The sequence below is a fragment of the Rutidosis leptorrhynchoides genome, unplaced genomic scaffold (assembly GCF_046630445.1).
Source record: "Rutidosis leptorrhynchoides isolate AG116_Rl617_1_P2 unplaced genomic scaffold, CSIRO_AGI_Rlap_v1 contig254, whole genome shotgun sequence".
In the NCBI taxonomy this organism is placed as follows: Eukaryota; Viridiplantae; Streptophyta; class Magnoliopsida; order Asterales; family Asteraceae; genus Rutidosis; species Rutidosis leptorrhynchoides.
This window is the reverse complement of record NW_027266502.1, coordinates 21,365-43,641: the sequence shown is the minus strand read 5'-3', so window position 1 is coordinate 43,641 and position 22,277 is coordinate 21,365. Positions and strand designations below refer to the sequence as shown.

The 22,277-nt window shown below is 35.9% G+C and overlaps 2 protein-coding genes and 2 pseudogenes across 2 annotated transcripts; all 4 read left to right on the top strand.

Moving 5' to 3' along the window:
* The first annotated feature begins 598 nt into the window (after positions 1–598).
* On the top strand, positions 599–1,396 carry LOC139882295 (uncharacterized mitochondrial protein AtMg00810-like). Its single transcript, XM_071866650.1, has one exon. The coding sequence runs from the start codon at positions 599–601 to the stop codon at positions 1,394–1,396; it is 798 nt and encodes a 265-aa protein (XP_071722751.1).
* A 6,150-nt stretch (positions 1,397–7,546) lies between these two features.
* On the top strand, positions 7,547–10,385 carry LOC139882294 (DEAD-box ATP-dependent RNA helicase 37-like; annotated as a pseudogene).
* Positions 10,386–11,953: 1,568 nt separating this feature from the next.
* LOC139882292 (lipid phosphate phosphatase delta-like) lies at positions 11,954–14,328 on the top strand (annotated as a pseudogene).
* A 4,722-nt stretch (positions 14,329–19,050) lies between these two features.
* On the top strand, positions 19,051–21,624 carry LOC139882289 (DEAD-box ATP-dependent RNA helicase 37-like). Its single transcript, XM_071866646.1, has 6 exons — positions 19,051–19,785; positions 19,866–19,949; positions 20,034–20,276; positions 20,553–20,720; positions 20,895–21,008; positions 21,133–21,624. The coding sequence occupies exons 1-6, from the start codon at positions 19,051–19,053 to the stop codon at positions 21,622–21,624; spliced, it is 1,836 nt and encodes a 611-aa protein (XP_071722747.1).
* The last annotated feature ends 653 nt before the right edge of the window (positions 21,625–22,277 follow it).

Below are 22,277 nucleotides of genomic sequence, written 5' to 3'. Positions count from 1 at the left end.
AGCATTCCTATCACAGGTACCCCTCACCCAGTCAAAAACCATTTTGCTTTTCCTAAATTGTCACATGACCATTTAGCATTCACTTTGAAAATCTGCTGCCAAAAAAGAACCTAACACTTACAAACAAGCCATTGAAAATAAGGATTGGCAAACAGCCATAGAGAATGAATTGAGAGCATTATCTGAGAATGGAACCTGGACAGTATCCAATTTACCTGAGGAAAAGAAAGCCATAGGCTGCAAATGGGTGTTTAAGCTCAAGCATAGGACAGATGGATCAATTGAAAGGCATAAAGCCAGATTAGTGGCAAAGGGATACACACAAGAAGGGGGAATAGATTACTCAGAAACCTTCTCACCAGTTACTAAATTCACAACTATCAGGATTCTGTTAAGTGTAGCAGCAGTGAAAGGTTGGCATCTAGCTCAACTAGACATCAACAATGCCTTTCTCCATGGAGACTTAGATGAAGAAGTCTACATGAAGGCACCACCAGGCTCTGACATTCCACAGAACAAAGTATGTAGACTCATGAAGTCACTTTATGGATTGAAACAGGCAAGCGGGCAATGAAATTTCAAACTCACACAGGTACTTATGGATTTTGGTTACACACAGTCATCATCAGATCACTCACTTTTCACTCACTCTAAAGGGGACTCCTTTACAGTCATACTAGTCTATGTGGATGATTTAATCATTGCAGGAAATAGTGTGGAGCAGATAACACTTGTCAAAGGTTTTCTACACAGAATGTTTAGCATCAAAGACTTAGGGAAACTCAAATTCTTCCTAGGTTTTGAGATAGCTAGATCAAAGGAAGGGATACATATGTGTCAAAGGAAGTATACATTGGAATTGCTTGCAGATTCAGGTTTTCTAGGAAGCAAACCAGCATCTACTCCTATGCTCTACTCTATAGAATTTGAAGAAGCATCTCCTAAACTGGAAGATCCGTCAATTTACAGAACTTTAATTGGGAAATTGCTTTATCTCACTCACACTAGGCCAGATATTTCCCAAAGCACACAATTTCTATCACAATTTCTACAAGAACCAACAATGGAGCATTTACGAGCAGCACACAGAGTATTAAGATACTTGAAAAACTCACCTGGACAAGGTTTGATGTTCTCAGCCACCAATTCTCTGCAACTCCGATCCTATTTCGATGCTCATTGGGCAAAATGTCCAATGACGAGGAAGTCAGTCACTGGATTTTGTGTGTTCCTTGACAAGTCCCTCATTTCTTGGAAATCGAAGAAGCAGTCCACCGTTTCCAGATCATCGTGTTCATCACCCACAAGTTGTTTCCTTGTTCTGGGACAACCAATCTGCTATGCACATTGCCAGAAATGCCGTTTTCCACGAACGGACAAAGCACATAGAAATTGATTGTCACATAACAAGAAATCAAGTGAAGGCTGGACTAATTTCTTTGGTTTCGATCCCCTCAGCACAACAACTGGCTGATTTTTTCACCAAATCACAACGAACACCCATGTTTCGCGTATTCTTATCTAAGCTTGGCCTTCTCGATCTGAGACAAGCCAAGCTTACGGGGGAGTGTTGAAATTCATGGGTGTAGAGAGAAGAAGACGATGAACAGTAGAAGGTGGAGATTTAAATTTGGGAATAGCCGTTTGAGGCTAAAGAAGAAGAGATGAAGTGATGAAGTCAGACGACGCCGTTTGGAGAGTAATAATGAAGACGACATCGTTCTCTCCCAATATCAGCACTGCTTCCGTTTGGGCTTCGTTTCTCTCTGATGGGCTTTTCTGTTTCTCGTCACAGTGCGGCCCATCTCTTTCGTTCGGCCCATCACAGCTTTACCAATACAGCAAGCCACCATCAGCTGTTGCTTCTTCCTCAAGCAAGAGTCACAAGTTGCAATCAACACCATGTCTATGGGAAATCAACCACTCAAAGCATGGCTCCTCTTTTCCAAAGTATGTTGTTGATTGCAATCTGAAGTATGGGAAAGGATTAGACATTGTACTTAACTTTCATTTAAATTACTTTCATTAGACAATTCACTAAGTGTATAAATAGGAATATACAAGTATTGTAATTCAATTAATTTAAGTTGAAATCAAATATAGAGTTTCCTCTCTAAAGCTTATCTCTCTTGGTTTAATATCTTCAATAGGCTTGGTTAACAATTTTTATCCCAGTATTTTCAATGGTGGAGTGTGCATGAATGATTTTTTCAACTATATTATGTTTGATAAATCATTACTTGCTATGGAAGATAAGTAAAGAGTTTTCTTGATCATCTTCTTGAAAAGGATGTGGAAAATGTTGATTATGTGATTGTCTATCATCCTGGAATTGATCATGCACTTGATTTTTTCGTCCTTCAATCTATCTTTCTCGGATTTTCCGTCACAGCTTCGTCAACCATTTTTATTTTGACCATGTTTCTCAAACCGTTCATCAGAAAATTATGGTCTTTAGCTCATTTGAAAGATGACACCGCGATCTTTAATTTAGGCATAGACTTGGCAAAGTTTCGATCACTGAGCACCTTGAAAACTCGATGCAAGTCAACTGTCAGTTTCAGCAACGTTCCAGTTTTTCACCAAATTTCTTCTCTTTGGGTTTTTAAGCTGGTAAATCAATTTTTCTTGATTCAAGTTCTATTGTGGGTCAGTATGATGAACTCAAGGAGTGATGAATGCTTTTTAGAGGGGGAGTATGATGGAGGACCATCCCTTTCTAAAAACATTGTTGATCGTAGCTTGGAAAAGAAGAAAGAGATCCCTAGTTTTCTTGTCAAGAAAGAAATGTACAACAAAGAATTTCCAAAGCTTGCTGAGAGGATTAGGGATTTCATAGCTACAAGAAAGAAGCTCAAGGACCAGGAGAATTCGTGGAAGAAGCATGAGGATCGGGGCGTACATTCTGCTCATCTCGTTGAACCAAATTAATTCACAAATTTGATTCGGTTTGATAATGACCAGATTTTTATTCGGGTTTAATGTTTATTTGGTTTTAAGTGAGAATTAATCTCTCTGGTTTTTACTTGGCCAAATAATTGTTCTAGAAGGCCTTTTAATTTTCCTGGAGACTTTCTATTTTCCCATTGTTTGTAACGTGTGGGATAACTAAAAGGTTTCTTCACTCTTTATATTTGTTTCATCTGAATAAAATTAGGCAGAGTTGTATTTGAGAAAGAATAGAAAGCTAGATTGCTTCTAATTTTGGGAATCCCGAGTTTGACTATTTTCTCTTAAAGTTATCACCAGTTTATCAATTTATTTATAAAAATTGTCAATGATCCCTTTTCTCGGATTCATGCACAGTTTGACCTACTAACATTCGTCGACTGTTTTCCATTTCGTTACAATTCCGAATTGAGTGATTCCAATTCCCTTGGAAACTAGACATTCTGAGCTACAATTTTCCATTTTATTTCGCTCAATTCCAACCAGTATTGAGCCCGTTCTCGTCGTTGCAAAGTAGCCCTAGTTTCTGCCCGCGAGAGAAACTTTCGGGTTTGTGTTTCTCGATTCGATTTTGATCGGGAATCGCCTTTTCTCTACCTGAATCGTCATCAGATAATCTTTGTTTTTTTTTCTTTGATTTACCTGGCGGTACCACGACAAAATCTTTGTTTTCGTGCCACTAATTAATGGTCTTTTTGCCACTAAACTATCATTTAGGCTTTTTGCCACAAAGCTCAAGTGGTTTCAATTTTCGCCTCAATTGTTGCGGCTGATTTTTTTTTATGTGGGTATACACACCCTATTCCACGTAAAAAGGTTTAATGAAATAGACAATTATTTAATTGATATAAAGATGTTGGTATTCATACCTCGGTGAATGCTTTCTTGTGCACATGTTGAGTTTCGGTCGCTCTCCGACACTTTAGTATGCAGATTGGAGTTCATAGTGTACTTGTCGATGCTTTTAAACACTTTGTAGAGTGGTCGGTGCTCTTTGATGGGAGGTAGACGCTTGGCTCGGAGCCTATAACTACTCTTTGGTTTTTTAAAAAAAACATTGTAGCGGTCGGATGAATTTGATGTTTCATATCCATTCACCCATTAACAATTTGATTTTCTTTGCTATTTTGCTCCAAGCATATGTATCCATGTAAAGATCAGGTGATCGGTATTTTTGCTTCTCGGATACCTGTTAACAATTTTGGAGTTCAACGGTCGCTTTTGATCAATTTCTCCATTTGATTGATTATTTTTTTATTTTATCATTATTTGTAAAATTGGAGATATACTACTTCCGAATTTTTCATGAATAAAGGAAATCAAAATCGCACTCTATTCTGATCAAAGTAAAAGGTTAGCCATGATAACTCGGGTTGGTTCCATTTCACTATTTCCGATCGCGTATGTTCTAGGCCAAAATTAATTAGACTAATCAAACTTTGGATTGATTTAATATTGTACTGCAGCCATGGAAATCATATTGGGCTCAAATTCTTTGGCCCGTGCTATGACTTCCCATGGAAATAAGCCATACTTCAAGAAGATAATACTCCAGCCATCTCGCAATATTTATGGTTTTTAAAACTTTTTATTTTTATTTTAAAATAGATGATTTTATTAAAATATATTAAATTTTTTTTTTATCTTATTTTTCTGACAATAAATTAAAAAATAATATGTATTGAGAGATACGGAGAATACTGATTTTGAAAGTAAATGCCAATATCGTGGCGCTTACGTGTATAAATAACTTAGCAATGCTTCCACCACAGCCAGCCTAAATGCTGAATGAGCCATATAGCTAGCTTAATAAAGTTCTTGGCTTAATAAGTTTCCTAGTCAAACACAGAAGGAGTGGTTGAAAGCTTTCCGTCTCGGCTTAAAAATGGTATTCCCTCAATCTCTCAATACACACTATTAACACAGAAAAGAAAATGAGAATAAGATTTTAACATATTTTTTATCTAAATTTTGAGATAAAACGAATGGCAAAAAAACATGTATTGCGAGACGTGGAGTGATAACTTAATGCATATAATAGAATTCCAGTGGTATTGTTTTTCGACTCTTTGAATAAAACATTAACTTACAAAAGATGTAGCGAATAATTTCGGTTTCAGTTGGTGTGATTGAATCAGCACAATGACAATTTTTTTTTTTTTTATAAATTCCTAATACAATATATCCAAATCAGCACAATGACACAATTTAGTCGAACATTATTTTGAGATATAATTGCATAGCAATATTGTTCTAGGTTATCCAGCATATACTTTTAAAAACACCATGATTTGGCAAACAATTTTGTTTTTCCTTCAAAATTTGATTTCGAATATGGCTGCTATTTTCGTCGTCGTGCCCCCAACATGATTTTTAGAAATCTATGCCTCAGATAAGAATAGAGTATAATTTTTTCTTCGGGTACTTACTCTCTTATACTAGATTGAAAGTTGCAGATCGGTTCGCTAACGCGTAAGCATATGCAATTTTATATCGCAGGAAGAATTTCACGAGAAAATTTCAGGAGCGCAATTAGTTCCATTCCACACACACTGTGGTCGTCAGTTTTATGTTCTCGAAATTTATTCTCTTCTCCGCTCGATCGGTTGATTGGGATTTGGACTGAAGTTGGCTCTTCTCCACCAAGCTGCCTATTTATCCCACGTTCCACATGAAGGAATCAAGTCATCGTAGCTCTTATTTGTTGCTCCTTTATATTGAATTGAGGGGGGACGGAAAGCTTATTTAAGCTCCATTAATAGCCTGTTTGTTGATTGCCCCTCAAGGGAGATAGAATAATTATTCTATCTGATCTCCTTCCCTCTTCATGCTCTCCTTTTCTCTCCATTAATAGGCCTTTTTTTTTCTTTGTTTTTTTTTATTTAATTCAACGATTTTAATTCTACAAAAAGAGGGAATCCTCTTAATCCATATAATTCTTAAATTTTTTTCTAATTATAAGATTTTTTGGAAAATCGTTTTTGACTTCGACCTATGATTTAGTTCATTATTTTAGGATGTATCATATGCTAAAAATCATATATTTATAGATTAATACAAATTAAAAAGTCAATAGTTTTCTATAATTACTCTCCCCAAATAAATAAATATATATGTGTATATATATATATATTTGAACAACCAAATTTCCTTCCTAGCTTCGCCCCGAGAATTTTACTTTCTTATTGAAATCTGTATTTTATTGGATCCCATCTCTTATATTTATTACCACATTATAAATATTAGTATATATAATTTTCTCAGATGAAAGTAAATCATGTAAGTTGATCATTTTTTGAGAGTATTCTTGTGTGGAACATTATGTAGCTTAACAATAACATCCTTCTTTTTCAACTTCTAAGTCATTTTTTACGACACTTTTAATTATTTGATCTTTGGCTAGTAAGCATTTTCAAATTTGTAATCATTTTCTCTCGAAAAAACGTATTAAACATTTATTGTATTATGGCACTTCAATATATAAAGTAGATTTTGGAATATTCATATAGTTTGCTCTGGATTTTTCGAGACCTTCAACAATATATATTTTTTATGTGTTGAATTTAAACATTTAAATTATGTCTTGATTAATTTTTTTTCGTATCAAAACACACGATATTTAAAATGATTCATATTATTTGTATTTAATCACTAATTTTACTAAATACATGTTTAGACGTTTACAGTGATAGTAATTATTAATTTATATGTTTATATTGTAATTCACTAAATTATTAATTTTTGGCGGTTACGATTGTATTTCCTCCGTCTGTTAATATATTATTTTTCTATTTTTCAATATACATTCAAAAAATATTTATATACTCATAATATTGGCTTCTTTTTTTTTTTAATGTATGAAAAAAAAACTAAAAAAACATGTATTAATTGATTGAGGGAATATTAATTTTTAATAGGTTTTGGCGGTATATAATACATACGTGAAGGACTATTAAATTTCGTTGTAATGTTGAGGACTGAGTATAAAAACAAATACGTGGAGGACTAAAGTTAATATATATAATTTTATATATAATTTTGTTTTTGATAAATAAAATCCGAGTGACTCCCTTCTTCCTTTGTTCTGATATATTTACGCCGCACATTCGAAGAAGAAAAGAAAAGGCGAAGACACTGATAGTATTTGGTGAGTGAGTCTCAAATCTTCCCGAAATTTACGTTTCTTGTCGAATCAAATTACTTTGCTTAGGGTTTTTTGAGCTGAAAATCTAAATCTCTCACTTTCTAGCTGTTTAATGAGCTATGTATGGACTTTGTACACTCGCTGTTTTGTTGATTTTTTTTTTTTTTTTTTGTTGAAGCTTTAAATTATGTAGAGTGATTGCTGTTTGCATTAGTTTACTGTAATTATACGTGATCTCTGTTGGGACGATTTTGTGTTGATTTGTTGCATTTATGATTAATCAGCTTATTTCGGTCTTCTACTTCCTTTTAGGCTAACAGCATAACAAGGATTGAAAATCTTCCGAAGTCGCCGATTGAATTTTAGTTCTAGTATTTAGGGGGGTTTTAGGTTGTAATTGTGAAAATCACATTACGTTTCATAGAGGTTTTGGAAAAGGGATTATTATCAACTATGAGGAACTCAGCTTCTTGGGCAGATTCTGCGGAGAATACAGACTTTGCCAATGGTTTGCCTCGCCCCAACAGACCTTCTTATGTACCTCCCCATCTTCGAAACCGACCGCCATCATCAGACCCTCCTGCTCCATCAGCCGGCAATGATCGTGTAGGTGGTTATGGTGGACCAGCTGCTGGAGGACGTTGGGGTGCTGCTTCGAGGGATTTTGGTGGACGCTATGGTGGTAGAGGTGGTGGTTGGAATAATAGAACAGGAGGATGGGATCGAGGGAGAGAGCAGCGTGAAGTGAACCCATTCGGCGATGATGTTGATGTTGACGAACAACCTTTTAGCGAACATGAAAATACAGGCATTAATTTTGATGCGTATGAGGATATTCCAGTGGAGACAAGTGGGCAAAATGTTCCTCCTCCAGTAAACACATTTGCAGAGATAGATTTGGGAGAGGCTCTAAATCTGAATATTAGGAGATGCAAGTACGTGAAGCCAACTCCTGTTCAGCGAAATGCCATCCCTATCTCGCTCGCTGGTCGGGATTTGATGGCTTGTGCTCAGACTGGGTCGGGGAAGACAGCTGCCTTCTGTTTTCCCATTATTAGTGGCATCATGCGAGCTGAGAATCTGCAGAAGCCGCGTGCATCTCGTACGGTTTACCCTCTGGCCCTTATTCTCTCCCCTACTAGGGAGCTTTCAAGCCAGGTCAGGTTCTTTCCAAGTCGGTGCATTCCTTTCATTCTCATGATATTAAGTTTTCTGTTTCAAAAGCTGATTGCATCTTAATTTTTGAATGGCAGATACATGATGAAGCTAAGAAGTTTCCTACCAAACTGGTGTCAGGGTGGTGGTGGCTTACGGAGGTGCACCAATCCACCAACAGGTATCCTGTCTTAATCTCTTAGTTTTCTTGTCTGTGTTCTGCTTACTTTGGTTAATCATTTGTTGTTACTAAATCGTGAGTTGCATGCTTAGCTGCGAGAGCTCGAGAGAGGCGTTGATATTCTAGTGGCAACACCAGGACGATTGGTTGATTTGCTTGAGAGGGCTAGAGTTTCATTGCAGATGATTAAATACTTGGCTCTCGATGAGGCAGATCGGATGCTGGATATGGGTTTTGAACCACAAATCAGAAAGATAGTGCAACAGATGGACATGCCTCCGCCTGGTATGAGACAGACAATGCTGTTTAGTGCAACCCTTTCCGAAAGAGATACAGGTTTGTTGCCAAGTGTTGTTGTTCTGAAGCTGAAGCTTTGCCGAAGTCATCTTTTATGGATTGTCGTCAAGTTTCTATTCATTGTTTTAAGTGATGTAGACAATTGTTAATATACTGGTTGAAGCCTTTTTCCTGTTTCATGTATGTTTCTGCATGAGTTCAAAGTTATTTTAATTTCCAGTCCCTTTATGGTCTCTGGTGCACAGTAGATTCATCATCTGTGCAAATGTATTAGTGAAGTCCTTATACGATTTCTGGTGTTTTACTGTATTTTATCTTCCAAGTGCTTTGAGCTAATGCCATTATAGTGTTCCTTTTTTTGGTAGTTTCTTTTTGCTAGGGATCTTTTTTATACTATGTTTCATCCCTCTATATGTGGCCTCTATGCAGTAGAGTTATTTTCTATGTGCTAATGAATTAGTAAAATTGTAACGAGGGTGGATTCTCTGTCATTGTGTCATCTAATGGATTTACAATTGGGTTTTTGGCAGAGACTTGCTTCTGATTTCCTATCAAATTACATATTTCTGGCTGTTGGGAGGGTTGGCTCTAGTACTGATCTAATCGATCAAAGAGTTGAGCTTGTTCAAGAATGTGACAAGAGAAGCCATCTTATGGACCTTCTTCATGCACAAAGGGAAGACGGATCTCATGGAAAGGTTAGTAAGATACTGTTTGCATTATCTGGGTCTGCTATCTCGACTTGTTTTCTTTTCTTAATTTCTTCTTTGCCATCTATTGCCATGAAAGGAATTGATCGTGCACCATGTCATACTCTGATTTCATATTCGACTTTGCAGCAATCTCTAACATTGGTCTTTGTGGAGACAAAGAAGGGGGCTGACGCATTGGAATATTGGTTGTGTAGTAATGGCTTTCCTGCAACGACCATTCATGGTGATAGAACTCAGCAGGTAATGGAATTGAAAGTAGTTTTAATTGTGCTTTTCAGACAATAAGGGTACTGTTGGTTTGAATGCATGTTTTGTTCTGTGATCTGGTTGAAAACTCTCTTCTTTCTTCTAAATGTCTGTCGACCTGGAATGTTTGTTCGAAGTTTTAACTGCTCTTGACTGAGCAATATCATTAACCATAGCATTTCATCAATTTTGTTTTATTCAGGAAAGAGAGCTGGCATTGAGATCATTCAAGAGCGGAAGGACGCCAATCTTAGTGGCAACAGATGTTGCAGCACGTGGTCTTGACATACCCCATGTATCTCATGTCGTCAACTTCGATCTCCCAAACGACATCGATGATTACGTTCATCGGATCGGAAGGACAGGGCGAGCTGGAAAGTCGGGACTGGCTACTGCTTTCTTTAATGAGAACAATATGTCACTGGCTCGGCCTCTATCCGAGCTAATGCAGGAAGCAAACAAGGAAGTACCAGCCTGGCTTACTCGTTATGCATCACGAGCTTCGTATGGTGGTGGTAAGAATCGACGAGGCGGTGGAAATAGATTCGGTGGCCGTGATTTCAGGAAAGAAGGCTCGTTTGGGCGTAATATGGATTATTATGGTGGTGGAGGAGGAAACAACAATTCTGGGTATGGAGTTCCGACTACTTACGGCAGTGGTGGTGGATATTCAGGTGGCGGGACCAGTGCATGGGATTAGTTTTGCCATTGATTATACTTTCTTTACCTCAGTAATGATATTTCATTTTTGTTTTAAGAGAATTTTCATACATTGTTATTTTTGTCTCTTTTTATGAATACTCAGAATATGGTTTCATGGAAATCTTATTATGCGGTTTTGATGGATTCAACATTTGGGTTACAGAAAATGGGTAGGCTTTGATTAGTCCATCTTTTTTCTTTGATAGATTGATTTATTTCTGGGTTATGCAAGTGACCTCTTTTAAGGTTATTTATTTTGTTTTAATCAAGTCTATCTTGCTCGGCTTAAGCTTCTCCGTAAGTACATACTACTTTTGTCTCTAATTAATTGTCATATTTTCTATACATTTTATATATAAAATATAATAATTAATTGGATTGTCATATTTTCTATACATTTTATATATAAAATATAATAATTAATTGGTGACGGAGTGAGTATCAAATACTCACAAATTATGACTCCTTACAAGGGATTATAAAATTTTCTTCTAAACAAAAACTTTATGTTCCTCTCGTAGATGTTACCAAAATGTAGCTTAATTCGTAGCAATTTCTAATCCGTTTTCAGAGTTAGGTTTAGCCATTGAGGAAGGTTATTGTTTCGTTTGGTATGCATTGATATGTTAGATTAGATTAGATGCTACCTAAAATAGTATAGTAAGAAATTAAATAACGGACCCCATTAAATCGATGATGCAGATTGATAGCCTCACACCTTCAAGTGCACTACTATCGAAGACGTCGATATTTACTCTAACAATGGCCACAATATTTTCTTTAAACAAACTAAATAATGACCACGAGTTTGTACAAAAAAGAAAGTGAAGAAAACAATACTTTGAGCTAAAATTTGATTCTAGTGATCTTATGAAAAATTATTAATCATATATTAAACGCATGATATATTTCCCCAACTAATATTTTTATTATTTTAATATGAATAAATTTTCCAAATACAATTTGCATGCTAAACAAACAACAATCAATAGGTAAAGAATCCAAGTATTTTCTCAATTAAAAAGACTTGTGACTGCAACATCAAAATGAGCTTTCTATTTCCTCGTAGTGGGAAGCTGGTCAAATGTGTATCGCGCCTTCCTTTGTTTAATTTTTTACATGATTTTTTTTTTTTACATAATTTATTTTAAATCTCTCTAATCCCTCGTTTAACGGTTAGCGTACGAAAGAGTGAGATTTTTATTCCTTTTCAAAGTACATAATTTATTTATTTATTAACTAACGTTTACTATTATTTATTGTTTTGATTTTCGTATAATCCGAGCAAAATCTAAAACGTGTAGAAGTAAAAAATCAAAACCTGAAATAAATTAAAAGGGAAATTAGAATGTTCCTTTCCACGCTCTATGTTTGGACTTTTTATTGCCAGCCAGAATCCAACAAAAAAGCTTCGAGACTCTCTATATTGTGACCATGACGTTAAAACCCCAAATTTTCCACTTCTAAATTTTCTCTTTCTGACCACACTGTATCTGCATCTATGTATCTCTCTCTCTCTCTCTAAAGAAGAAACCGAACACAAATAAAACTTCTAGATAGAGAGAGATGGAGGCCATTTTAACAGCGAGTCAAGGTGCTGTTCTATGTGGGATTGTCTCATGGATTATGATTTCTTCATATTTAAACGTAACCCGAAAGCTTAGATCTTTGGTTCAACCATGGGTTATTCACAGAGTCAACATCGAGATTCCTACGATCCTATGGATCCAGGTTTTGCTTTTTTGATTCGATTGTCAAAACCCAGATTTTAGTTTTTGAGTTTGGAGCTATTTCCAATGTAAAGTTCTTATTTTTATTTTTTCTTTGGCTGCAGAAATACCAACACGGGTTATTGGATTCTTTCTTTTCTGTGTTGTCTTGTGTTGTCTCTGTTCCTTTTTACACAGCTTTTCTCCCTCTGCTCTTTGGGTAATACTTATTATTATTGGAGCTATGTTCTTGTTAATGTTCTTAATACTTTCATTTGAATGATACATACCTGAAATTGAATTTGTGTGTTTTGATTGCTGCTTTTCTTGTAGAGTGGACATGGAAAATTGGCTAGGCAGATGACCCTTTTAATGGCTTTCTGTGATTATGTTGGAAACTGGTCTCAAGGTATTGTGCTATTATTCATAAAGTATTAGTAGTTTGTGAGCTTGGACGAATACATCAGGGTTCTTGTTTGACCTTGGTGTTTTTTCTTTTTGTCATATAAGGATGTAGTATCAGCTCCTAGGCCAACTAGTCCACCTGTTCGGAGGATAACTGCCACAAAAGATGAGGAAGAGAATGCAATGGAATATGGATTGCCGTCTTCTCACACACTAAACACCGTTTGCTTGTCTGGGTGAGTAGAATTTGTACTTTTGTTTCAAATGTCAACCCTTGCATCACTATTGTGTCACGAAAAGCTATTTGTCTGTGTTTTTGATTTCCTTTATCATGCTTTCCACGAGTGTTTACTTTACACTATACTATATAGCATACACGGTAACAATCTTTCATGGACTGGGATTTCTATAGGTATCTTTTGCACTATGTTCTTTCTTATACCCAAAGTGAAGATGCCTCTGTAGCGATTCTTGGAATTTCCCTTGTGATCTTGTTTGTGGTCAGCATTGCATTGGGTAAGTTTTTCATATTTGCTGATAATTTATGTGTACTAGACTTTGGGCTTTTGTTTATGTGAAAAAACTCTGGTATCCCTGGCAGGAAGGATTTACCTTGGAATGCATAGTGTCATTGACATTATAGGAGGTCTTGCTCTTGGATTGGCGATCCTTGCATTTTGGCTTTCAGTCAGTGAAAGCATTGATTCTTTTGTAACTTCAGGACAAAATGGTATGTACTCTGTAAAATTTGTTTATGTTCGACAGTAGCTTAGAGTATATTATGTAAGAAATTATTGGGGCAAGTTGTGAATTGATTGGATCTCTTAATAATACATATCAGCTCTAGTGGTTGCATGATAGTTATGTCACATGTGCCGCCCTCACATGGAGTTAACAACCTTTGCTGGATACAACGAACTCCATACCTAACTTGAACCCACTCTCTCTCACTGACACACATTTTTCACCCACTTTCAATAGAATTTGTTTAATGCAATAAAAGTGAAACTTATGTTAACTATTTTTTCATCAAACTCGTTATTAGTGGTGATATGAATTTCCCCTTTTAATTTCCTTGATGTGTGTGTGTATCTGGATTTGGAATTAAGAGGCTTCTTTTCTTTTCTTTTCTTTTTTGTGGCTTGTCGTCTCATCGTAAGAATTTCATTTCTGCTGCAGTAACGTCTTTCTGGGGTGGTCTGAGCTTACTATTGCTTTTTGCATATCCTACACCTGAGCTTCCAACTCCGAGCTTTGAATTCCACACAGCCTTCAATGGTGTTGCATTTGGCATTGTAAGTGACTTCTATGCATAGTCGGAAAATCACAATAACAAGAACAAATAGATTTTACATCTCCTCGGAGATTCTATCTTTTCCCTTGAGAAACTCTAATAAACTTTCTATGTAGGTTGCTGGGGTCCAGCAAACATACAACCAGTTTCACCACGAAGCCGTCCCACATATATTCACCCCTGAGCTCACTATTCCGTCGTTCATCGGAAGAATGCTGGTAGGAATTCCGACAATCCTGATCGTGAAGTTCTGTAGCAAGGCGTTGGCTAAATGGACTCTTCCGGTAGTTTCAAACACCTTTGGAATCCCGATAAAGTCGGCAAGCTACCTTCCGATGCTCAGTGGATCGGCTACCGGAAAAAAATCGGACGATGGGATTAAGCAATTGAGTTATTTCCAAAAGATGTTCTTCTTTTTCTCGAAGCAGGAGATGTTTGACGTCGATACGGGTATTAGATTTCTTCAATATGCTGGCCTTGCCTGGTCTGTAGTCGATCTTGTCCCATCTCTCTTCTCGTACCTAAGGCTATAGTACTATAATCCGATTTTCGTCTGAGTAGCTAGCCGCATGCTTATATATGTATATTAGATGTTGCATGCTAATATTGCTACTAATTCATTTTGTATACTGTTTAATTGATTGTTTAGTGGAAGAAAAATCTTTTTACGTGATATATGAAAGTTATATGCCGATAGAGTTGTATATATGTCCCTTCATTTGCTGCAAATGGTAGTAATGTTGAGCATTCAGAGGGATTTTTAATGAATTAATTTGCATTCGTTTTTTACTAGTAAATATAATTAGCCATTGAGGGCCGATATTTTATTGCTTATGGTGTTTGAACAAGCTCCCAGGAGAGGAGAATCTGATTCTTAGGACACGATTCTCATTTTATCTACGGAGAACATTTTGTTTACTCGTAGTCGTAGATGGCGTTTATTTTCGGAAGGTTTAACGAACTTCTTAGATGGCAATTCGAGCCAGACGGGTCTTCTAAAGAATAAAATTAACTCCATGGACATGGAGTAATGCTTTCTCACTGGTGCTGCTTTCTTTCCATGGACATGGTATTAAGAATATCGAGCTGCTTCACCTAATTATAGTCAACTTTTATTGCCGAAATAAGATTCAACAAGAAATATGCAAAAATTTGTATTATGATGCTAAGTTACATGTTTCATTGTGGAATGAATTTCTAAACTAATTTTGGATTTGATGCATAAAATACAATACGATGCTAAGATTTAGAAAAAGTTGTAAAAAATAATGAAAATATAGGACGATCTCTTAGGATATGCTTCCTCCATGGAGTTAATTTATGGCTAAGAGATCGGCTTGCAATGCTTCCTCCACAGCTCCAATTGAACCTGTTTCCGCATGTATACCAGCTTCCCCCAAATGATCCCGAGCAATAAAACCATAAACCATCGTTTAACACCTAAATAAATTCTATCAATATTAGTATATTTTTATATTTTATGACGTAATACTTTTTATAGGGTGAAATATTTTAACTCCTTTGAGGTATGACTTAATATACTATCACACCCTTCTTAGTTCCACATTTAATTTAATCTTTTTACTTTTATAAAATAATATATGATTATTTTCTCCGTCAATTTTTCCGTTAGTTGATCATTATTTTGACTGTTAATTTTTTTAAATCCCTATGTTACCACTTAAATATAAATTTATTTATAATTTTGATTTTAAAATATATAGTTATTGATTAACCTATATTATTTACGTATTGGAATTTGTAGTTATACAATTCGCATTAATTTAACATAAAATTATACTCAATAAAAATATGACATATTAAAATCATTTACTAATTAAATTTCACTTTCAATATAAAGTTATAATTATAATTACTATTCGATTATAAATTTTTAAAATTAACACCAATTTAGCATTTTAATTATTACTTAACTGTAAATTATAATTCTTTAAAAAAATTTATCTTGTTAATTATTATTATTATTAAGAAGAAAATGATAAATTATGGGTAAATTATGAGGGTAAAACAGTATTTTTTTCAAAATTAACGGTCAACATTATGGTCAACTAATGGAAAATTTGACGGAAAAAAATAATAATATATTATTTTATAAAAATAGAGGGTTAAATTAATTGTGGAACTAAAAGGGGTGATAATATATTAAGTCATACCTCAAGAGGTTAAAATAGTTCACCCTTTTTATATACATTTAAAGTTTTTAATACAAATTATTATAAGAGAAAGTCTTAAAAGATCAGTTTAAATATTTTATTTCTAATCATAGGGACTACTCGTCCAACGGATGAACGCACTTGTTTATAAGAAAAGTTATTAATAACTTAAACTTGATCATACAATTAAAATTTTAAATTTATATCATGTCAAATTTTGGTTTATATGTATATATATAAATGATGATGTATTAAACAATATGCACAAAATAATTTCTCCAATATATAATTAAAGTGCAGAGAATAATCACAGTGATAAAATAATGTTTTCATAAGCAATAATAAGATTATAGGTTCCCACTCTAGTTTACGGTAGTTTTAACTTGTTTTGTTGTATACATGGAAACACATCCAAAAATCATTTATGTAGAACAAATTTAATAAATATAGAGAAATTGTTATGTGTAATACGTCATCATTTGCTACATATTTATCAAAATTTGACATATATAATATTTAGAACTCATATGAAATAAAATACTATCAATTTTACGTTTTCTTTTTGAGAATATATATTTTTTTTAATAATATAATTAAATCTTTTGTGTATAAAAAATTACTTTTATCAAATTCTTATTCACACATATAATACGTGGTACACAATATAAATACATAAATTTCTCCATATATATTATATTCCTCTCGATCCCATTTTATGTACGGCAAAAGTAACCGTTTGGTCCCTATTTTAAACGTTTTTGAACTGGTTAGTCCCTCCAAACATAAATCGAATTAAATCGTCCCTCAAACGTTAATTTTTGAACTCTTTGGTTCTTTTGCTCTAACGGACGTTAAAAATTTCTTAGTTGGCAACACTAACCAATCGAAGCTTGACACGTGTCACTTACGTGTCTACAAATTCCACGTCAGACTGAAAATCGACCCAAAAATCGAATCGAATTAAACCGACCACAAAAAACCAAACCGATTTAAAAACCGAACCAAACCAATTAAATCATCATCTCTAACCTCAGAACTCTCTCAACTCGCCGGAAAATTCCCGAAATCCGACAACCTCCACGGCGGTTCGACCGCCGTTCACGGCTGCGACGCCGGCGGTCGTCGTCGGATTTTGGCGATTTTCACATGATTGACTCGTCTCGTCGTCCTAAACACGATGGTATGGCCGGTTTGTCCTAATTCTCAGCCTTTTGGCCGGATCAAAGGTTTAAAATTTAAATTTTTCGAATTTTAAAATCGAAATCTCGCTATAATCTTTTAATATGTTGTTCCTAGATTAATTCTAAGCAATTTTACATAAAAATCGCTTTGATTGGTTAGGTAGTTCGACGGAAAAACTTACTTGAAGTCTCGGCACTGCGGAGATACGGTGGTTTTCGTCTTTTCTCGCGTTGACGACGATGAAGGCGGCTTACAAGTCTCTATAACTGGCTTACAAGTTGAATGTTTTTGCTTCCAGTAAGACATCCATACTGACTGGTTGAGATTCGAAGACTGCCCGGATGATCCGAGATTCACATTATCCGATTTTACTACACGATCCGACATCCTAAACTCTAAATTCTCTCCGATATGCAAAGCACACAGTTGATGAAGACACTCACTTTTCAATGACCCATCATCAAAGGTTGACCCATAATAACACTAAAATATCTTGATACAAATTCCACTTCAGCAAGTTAACCTGAAAAAAGAAGTGGGAAAAAGCTCTATCAGAGTACTTATTGATCGATCCACAATTTCAGACAGAAAGACAATTTCCAATCCAGAGATGGCTAATTTGGGAAGAACCCAATACCGAGATACGAAATTAGCCAAATTCACAAGACAAGCATGATGTATCATTGATTATGAAAACAACCCACAATAAACAAACAAAGATCACAAATAGTTCGATTTATGTTTGATTTTATAACTTGAATTAACTGATCTAATCCTTAACTTTTCGGTTCAGTTTAATTTCGATTCGATTTCGATCCGGTTCGATTTTAAACTGGGATAAGAAAGTCTATGTGGAATTGTTTTACACGTCATCTACACGTGTCAAGTTATGATTGGCTAAAAGTGACAGCTCAGCCAAACTTAACGTCCCTAACGGACGAGAGACTAAGTAGTTCAAAAATTATCGTTTGAAAAACGATTTAGTTCGATTTTTGTTTGGAGGGACTAACCAATTCAAAAATATTTAAAATAAGGATCAAATAGTTACTTTTGCCCTTTATGTACGGTGTAATGCAAGAATTAAGATGAAGAGAGGAGTTTGGGAAGTACTTTCTTTTTAGTAGTCCAAATCGATAAAAATTTGTATCTTAGAAATTGATCGATCAGACAAGACTATTAAATTCATAGGGGGTAAAAATAAGAAAACTATTAATTTACGATTTTGCAAATTTCTTTTATTAAGAGACTCGATTCATTTGAAGTCAACAGATTGGACCTAACTTGTTGGACGATGAATACAGATAAAATAACCTTAGGGACCAAAATGAACAGTTTACCCTTTCGTGTGATCGCTTCATTTTTTAGATTCTCTTATTCATATATATATATATATATATATATATAAGGTGAAAGAAAAAGAGATGAAAGAGAATTGAAAAGTGCGTCTCCTCAAAACACTTCTAATAATAAATAAATAAATAAATAAAAATCATTGAAAAATATCTTTCTCTCTAAATCCTCGCTTCCTATCGAATCCAATTTTCCTTCAATCCGAGCTGAATTCGCGTTTAATAATCAGGTCAGATTGATGATGATTATGCTAAATATTTTGATAATCTTTTTGTTTGTTAATTTGCATGTCATTTTTGCTTTCGATCATCAATCGATTTTGTTCCTTTGCATTTTCGTTTAGTAGTATAATTCACCTGATCTGTGTTAGTAATTAATCGAATTAAATTTGTGTTTTTCTTCTTTATTATGAACGATCAGGTTTTTGATCAGGAATTGATATTCTGAAGAGTTTTGGAGTTTCTATTTTCGTGTTAGTAGTTAGGGTTATTAGGCTGTAATTGTTGCATTCCGTAGAGGGAATTCTTAGATATATAAGTTAAAGTCATTATGAGGACTTCGGCATCATGGGCAGATTCTGCAGATGACTCTGTCTCTGCTAATGGTTATCCTCGTCCCAGCAGATCTACATATGTTCCTCCCCATCTTCGTAACAGACCACAATCATCAGATCCTCCTGCTCCGTCCTACTCTGCTCCCTCGCCAGCTAATGATCGCCCAGGATATGGTGGACCGCCAGCCAGGGGATCACGTTGGGGTGCTGCTGCTCCTAGAGATTTTGGTGGACGCTCAGGATATGGTCCGTCTGGTGGTAGGGGTGGCGGTTGGAATAATAGAACGGGAGGGTGGGATCGTGGAAGGGAGCGTGAAGTGAACCCATTTGGTGATGATAAAGATGAGGTAGAGGAGCCATTTGGCACACACGAAAATACAGGCATTAATTTCGATGCGTACGAGGATATTCCGGTGGAGACGAGTGGGGAAAATGTGCCGACTCCAGTAAATACATTTGCAGAGATAGATTTAGGGGAGGCTTTAAATCTGAATATTAGGAGGTGCAAGTATGTGAAGCCAACTCCTGTTCAGCGGAATGCTATCCCTATCTCACTTGCCGGTCGGGATTTGATGGCTTGTGCTCAGACTGGGTCGGGGAAGACTGCTGCCTTTTGTTTTCCAATTATTAGTGGCATCATGCGAGGTCACCCTGTACAGAGACCAATTGGATCACGTACGGTTTTTCCACTGGCACTTATTCTCTCACCTACAAGGGAGCTCTCTTGCCAGGTAAGCCTTCTGTTTAAGTGTTTAGACTAGATGCATCATCAACATTTCAAATAGTTACATTTATTTTTTTGCTATGACAGATACACGATGAGGCTAAAAAGTTTTCCTACCAAACTGGTGTCAAGGTGGTCGTTGCCTATGGAGGAGCACCAATCACCCAACAGGTATAAATATTATATGGCATTTTGATTCCTGAAGTGGAATATGGTTAGTCGTTTGTTTCTACTGATGGTGAGTTGCTTGTTTAGCTGCGAGAACTTGAGAGAGGTGTCGATATTCTGGTGGCAACTCCAGGTCGATTGGTTGATTTGCTAGAGAGGGCTAGAGTGTCATTGCAGATGATTAGGTACTTGGCTCTTGATGAGGCAGATCGGATGCTGGATATGGGTTTTGAACCACAAATCAGAAAGATTGTGCAACAGATGGACATGCCTCCTCCTGGTATGAGGCAGACAATGCTGTTTAGTGCCACCTTTCCAAAAGAGATACAGGTTTGTTGCTCATTTATATGAAAAGCACTTTTGACATTGTGCTGTAAATTTTTAATTCATTGTCTCGAGTGATGTGAGTAATATCCTGGTTGAGACCTTCCTCTTGCTTTCTTGTACATTCAATTATGCAAGGGGCCAGTTATTATTATCTGCTTTGTTTGTATGCTTGGTTCGCAGTACATTTATCTTCTATATACAGCAGAAGTTTGTTAATAAAAACTGTAAGCATGATGTATTCATGATTTTTTAATGGATTTACAATTTCGCTTTTGGCAGAGACTTGCATCTGATTTCCTTTCAAATTACATATTTTTGGCTGTTGGAAGGGTCGGTTCTAGTACTGATCTCATCATTCAAAGAGTCGAATTTGTTCAAGAATGTGACAAGAGAAGCCATCTTATGGACCTTCTTCATGCACAGAGAGAAAATGGCACTCATAGCAAGGTAAATAAGATCGTTTTTTTTTTTTTTGCAGGCACACGAATTCCATATTTTATATTTTTCCCTTTCACAATCTAGGATTCTAAGAGTATTGAGTTTGTTATGTGTCATTTCCTTGTTCAACATATGATGTTAATGGTATCCCAGCCATACTAAAGCTCTCTCTCTCTTTTGCAGCAATCTCTAACACTAGTCTTCGTGGAGACAAAGAAGGGTGCTGACTCTTTGGAATATTGGCTGTGCGGTAATGGCTTTCCTGCAACTACCATTCATGGTGATAGAACTCAGCAGGTAACAGAAATATAGAGGAGCAAACTGGAGAAAATTATCAAAATTTAAATACTTGTAATTAATACTACTAAAAAATAAACTTGTGAAGTACAACACCTAACACTATGTCATTCTGATTTCGCAGGAAAGAGAGATGGCATTGAGATCGTTCAAGAGTGGAAGGACACCAATTTTAGTGGCTACAGATGTCGCGGCACGTGGTCTCGACATACCCCATGTATCACATGTCGTCAACTTTGATCTCCCGAACGACATTGACGATTACGTTCATCGGATCGGAAGGACAGGAAGAGCTGGGAAATCTGGACTGGCTACTGCTTTCTTTAACGAGAACAACATGTCACTCGCTAGGCCACTATCCGAGCTAATGCAGGAATCAAACCATGAAGTACCGGCTTGGCTCACTCGTTACGCGTCACGAGCTTCCTATGGTGGTGGTAAGAATCGACGAGGAGGGGGAAACCGTTTTGGTGGCCGTGATTTCAGGAGGGAAGGGTCGTTTGGTAAGAACATGGATCACTACGGTGGAGGAAATAATAATAACACTGGGTATGGGGTTCCAGCTGCCAGTTACGGTGTAGGATATGCCTCGGGCGTGACCAGTGCATGGGATTAGTGCTTCTCTCTTGTGCATTAAATGGTTTCTGCTTAATATGGTTTAAGATAATCCATGGGTTATTATTGTTTAGTATCCGTTTTATTCTTTCACATAATGTGGTGGATGGGGAATTACAGGGGAGGGATTGTTGGGTTTGGTGCATTCGGTTGATCTCGGTTTGATACTTTTTGGTTCGATTAAGAAAGGAATGATTCGAGTTTTACTGAAGAGCATTAGGTTTTGATTAGAACCGTATCTTTCATGCTGGCGTTGATAGATATCTGTACAGGTCTCTCTCCCTTTTATAGATTATGTCTGCAATAATGTAACCGTACTTTTGGTTTGTTTCAGAATTCCTAGTATTGTCCTCGACTGTTCTATTTGACCTATAATATCTCATTTCTTGTTAGAAATACAATATTACAGTACTTCTTTATTCTTTTCTTCAAGGAAATCTAGTCTTACCCTTCCCATTACCGTTTTCAGTTGAATTTATTTTATTGTTAGTAGCTCGGCGCAAATACAATAGCAAAGAACGTTCAAAACTAAATAATTTGATGTCGCCAACCTCAATATGATCGGATGATTAAGGCATTTTCTCTAAGAAGTTGAAGAAGGTTTGAATATTGTTTGAGAATATTTCAAAGAAAATAATTTGATGTCAATTCGAA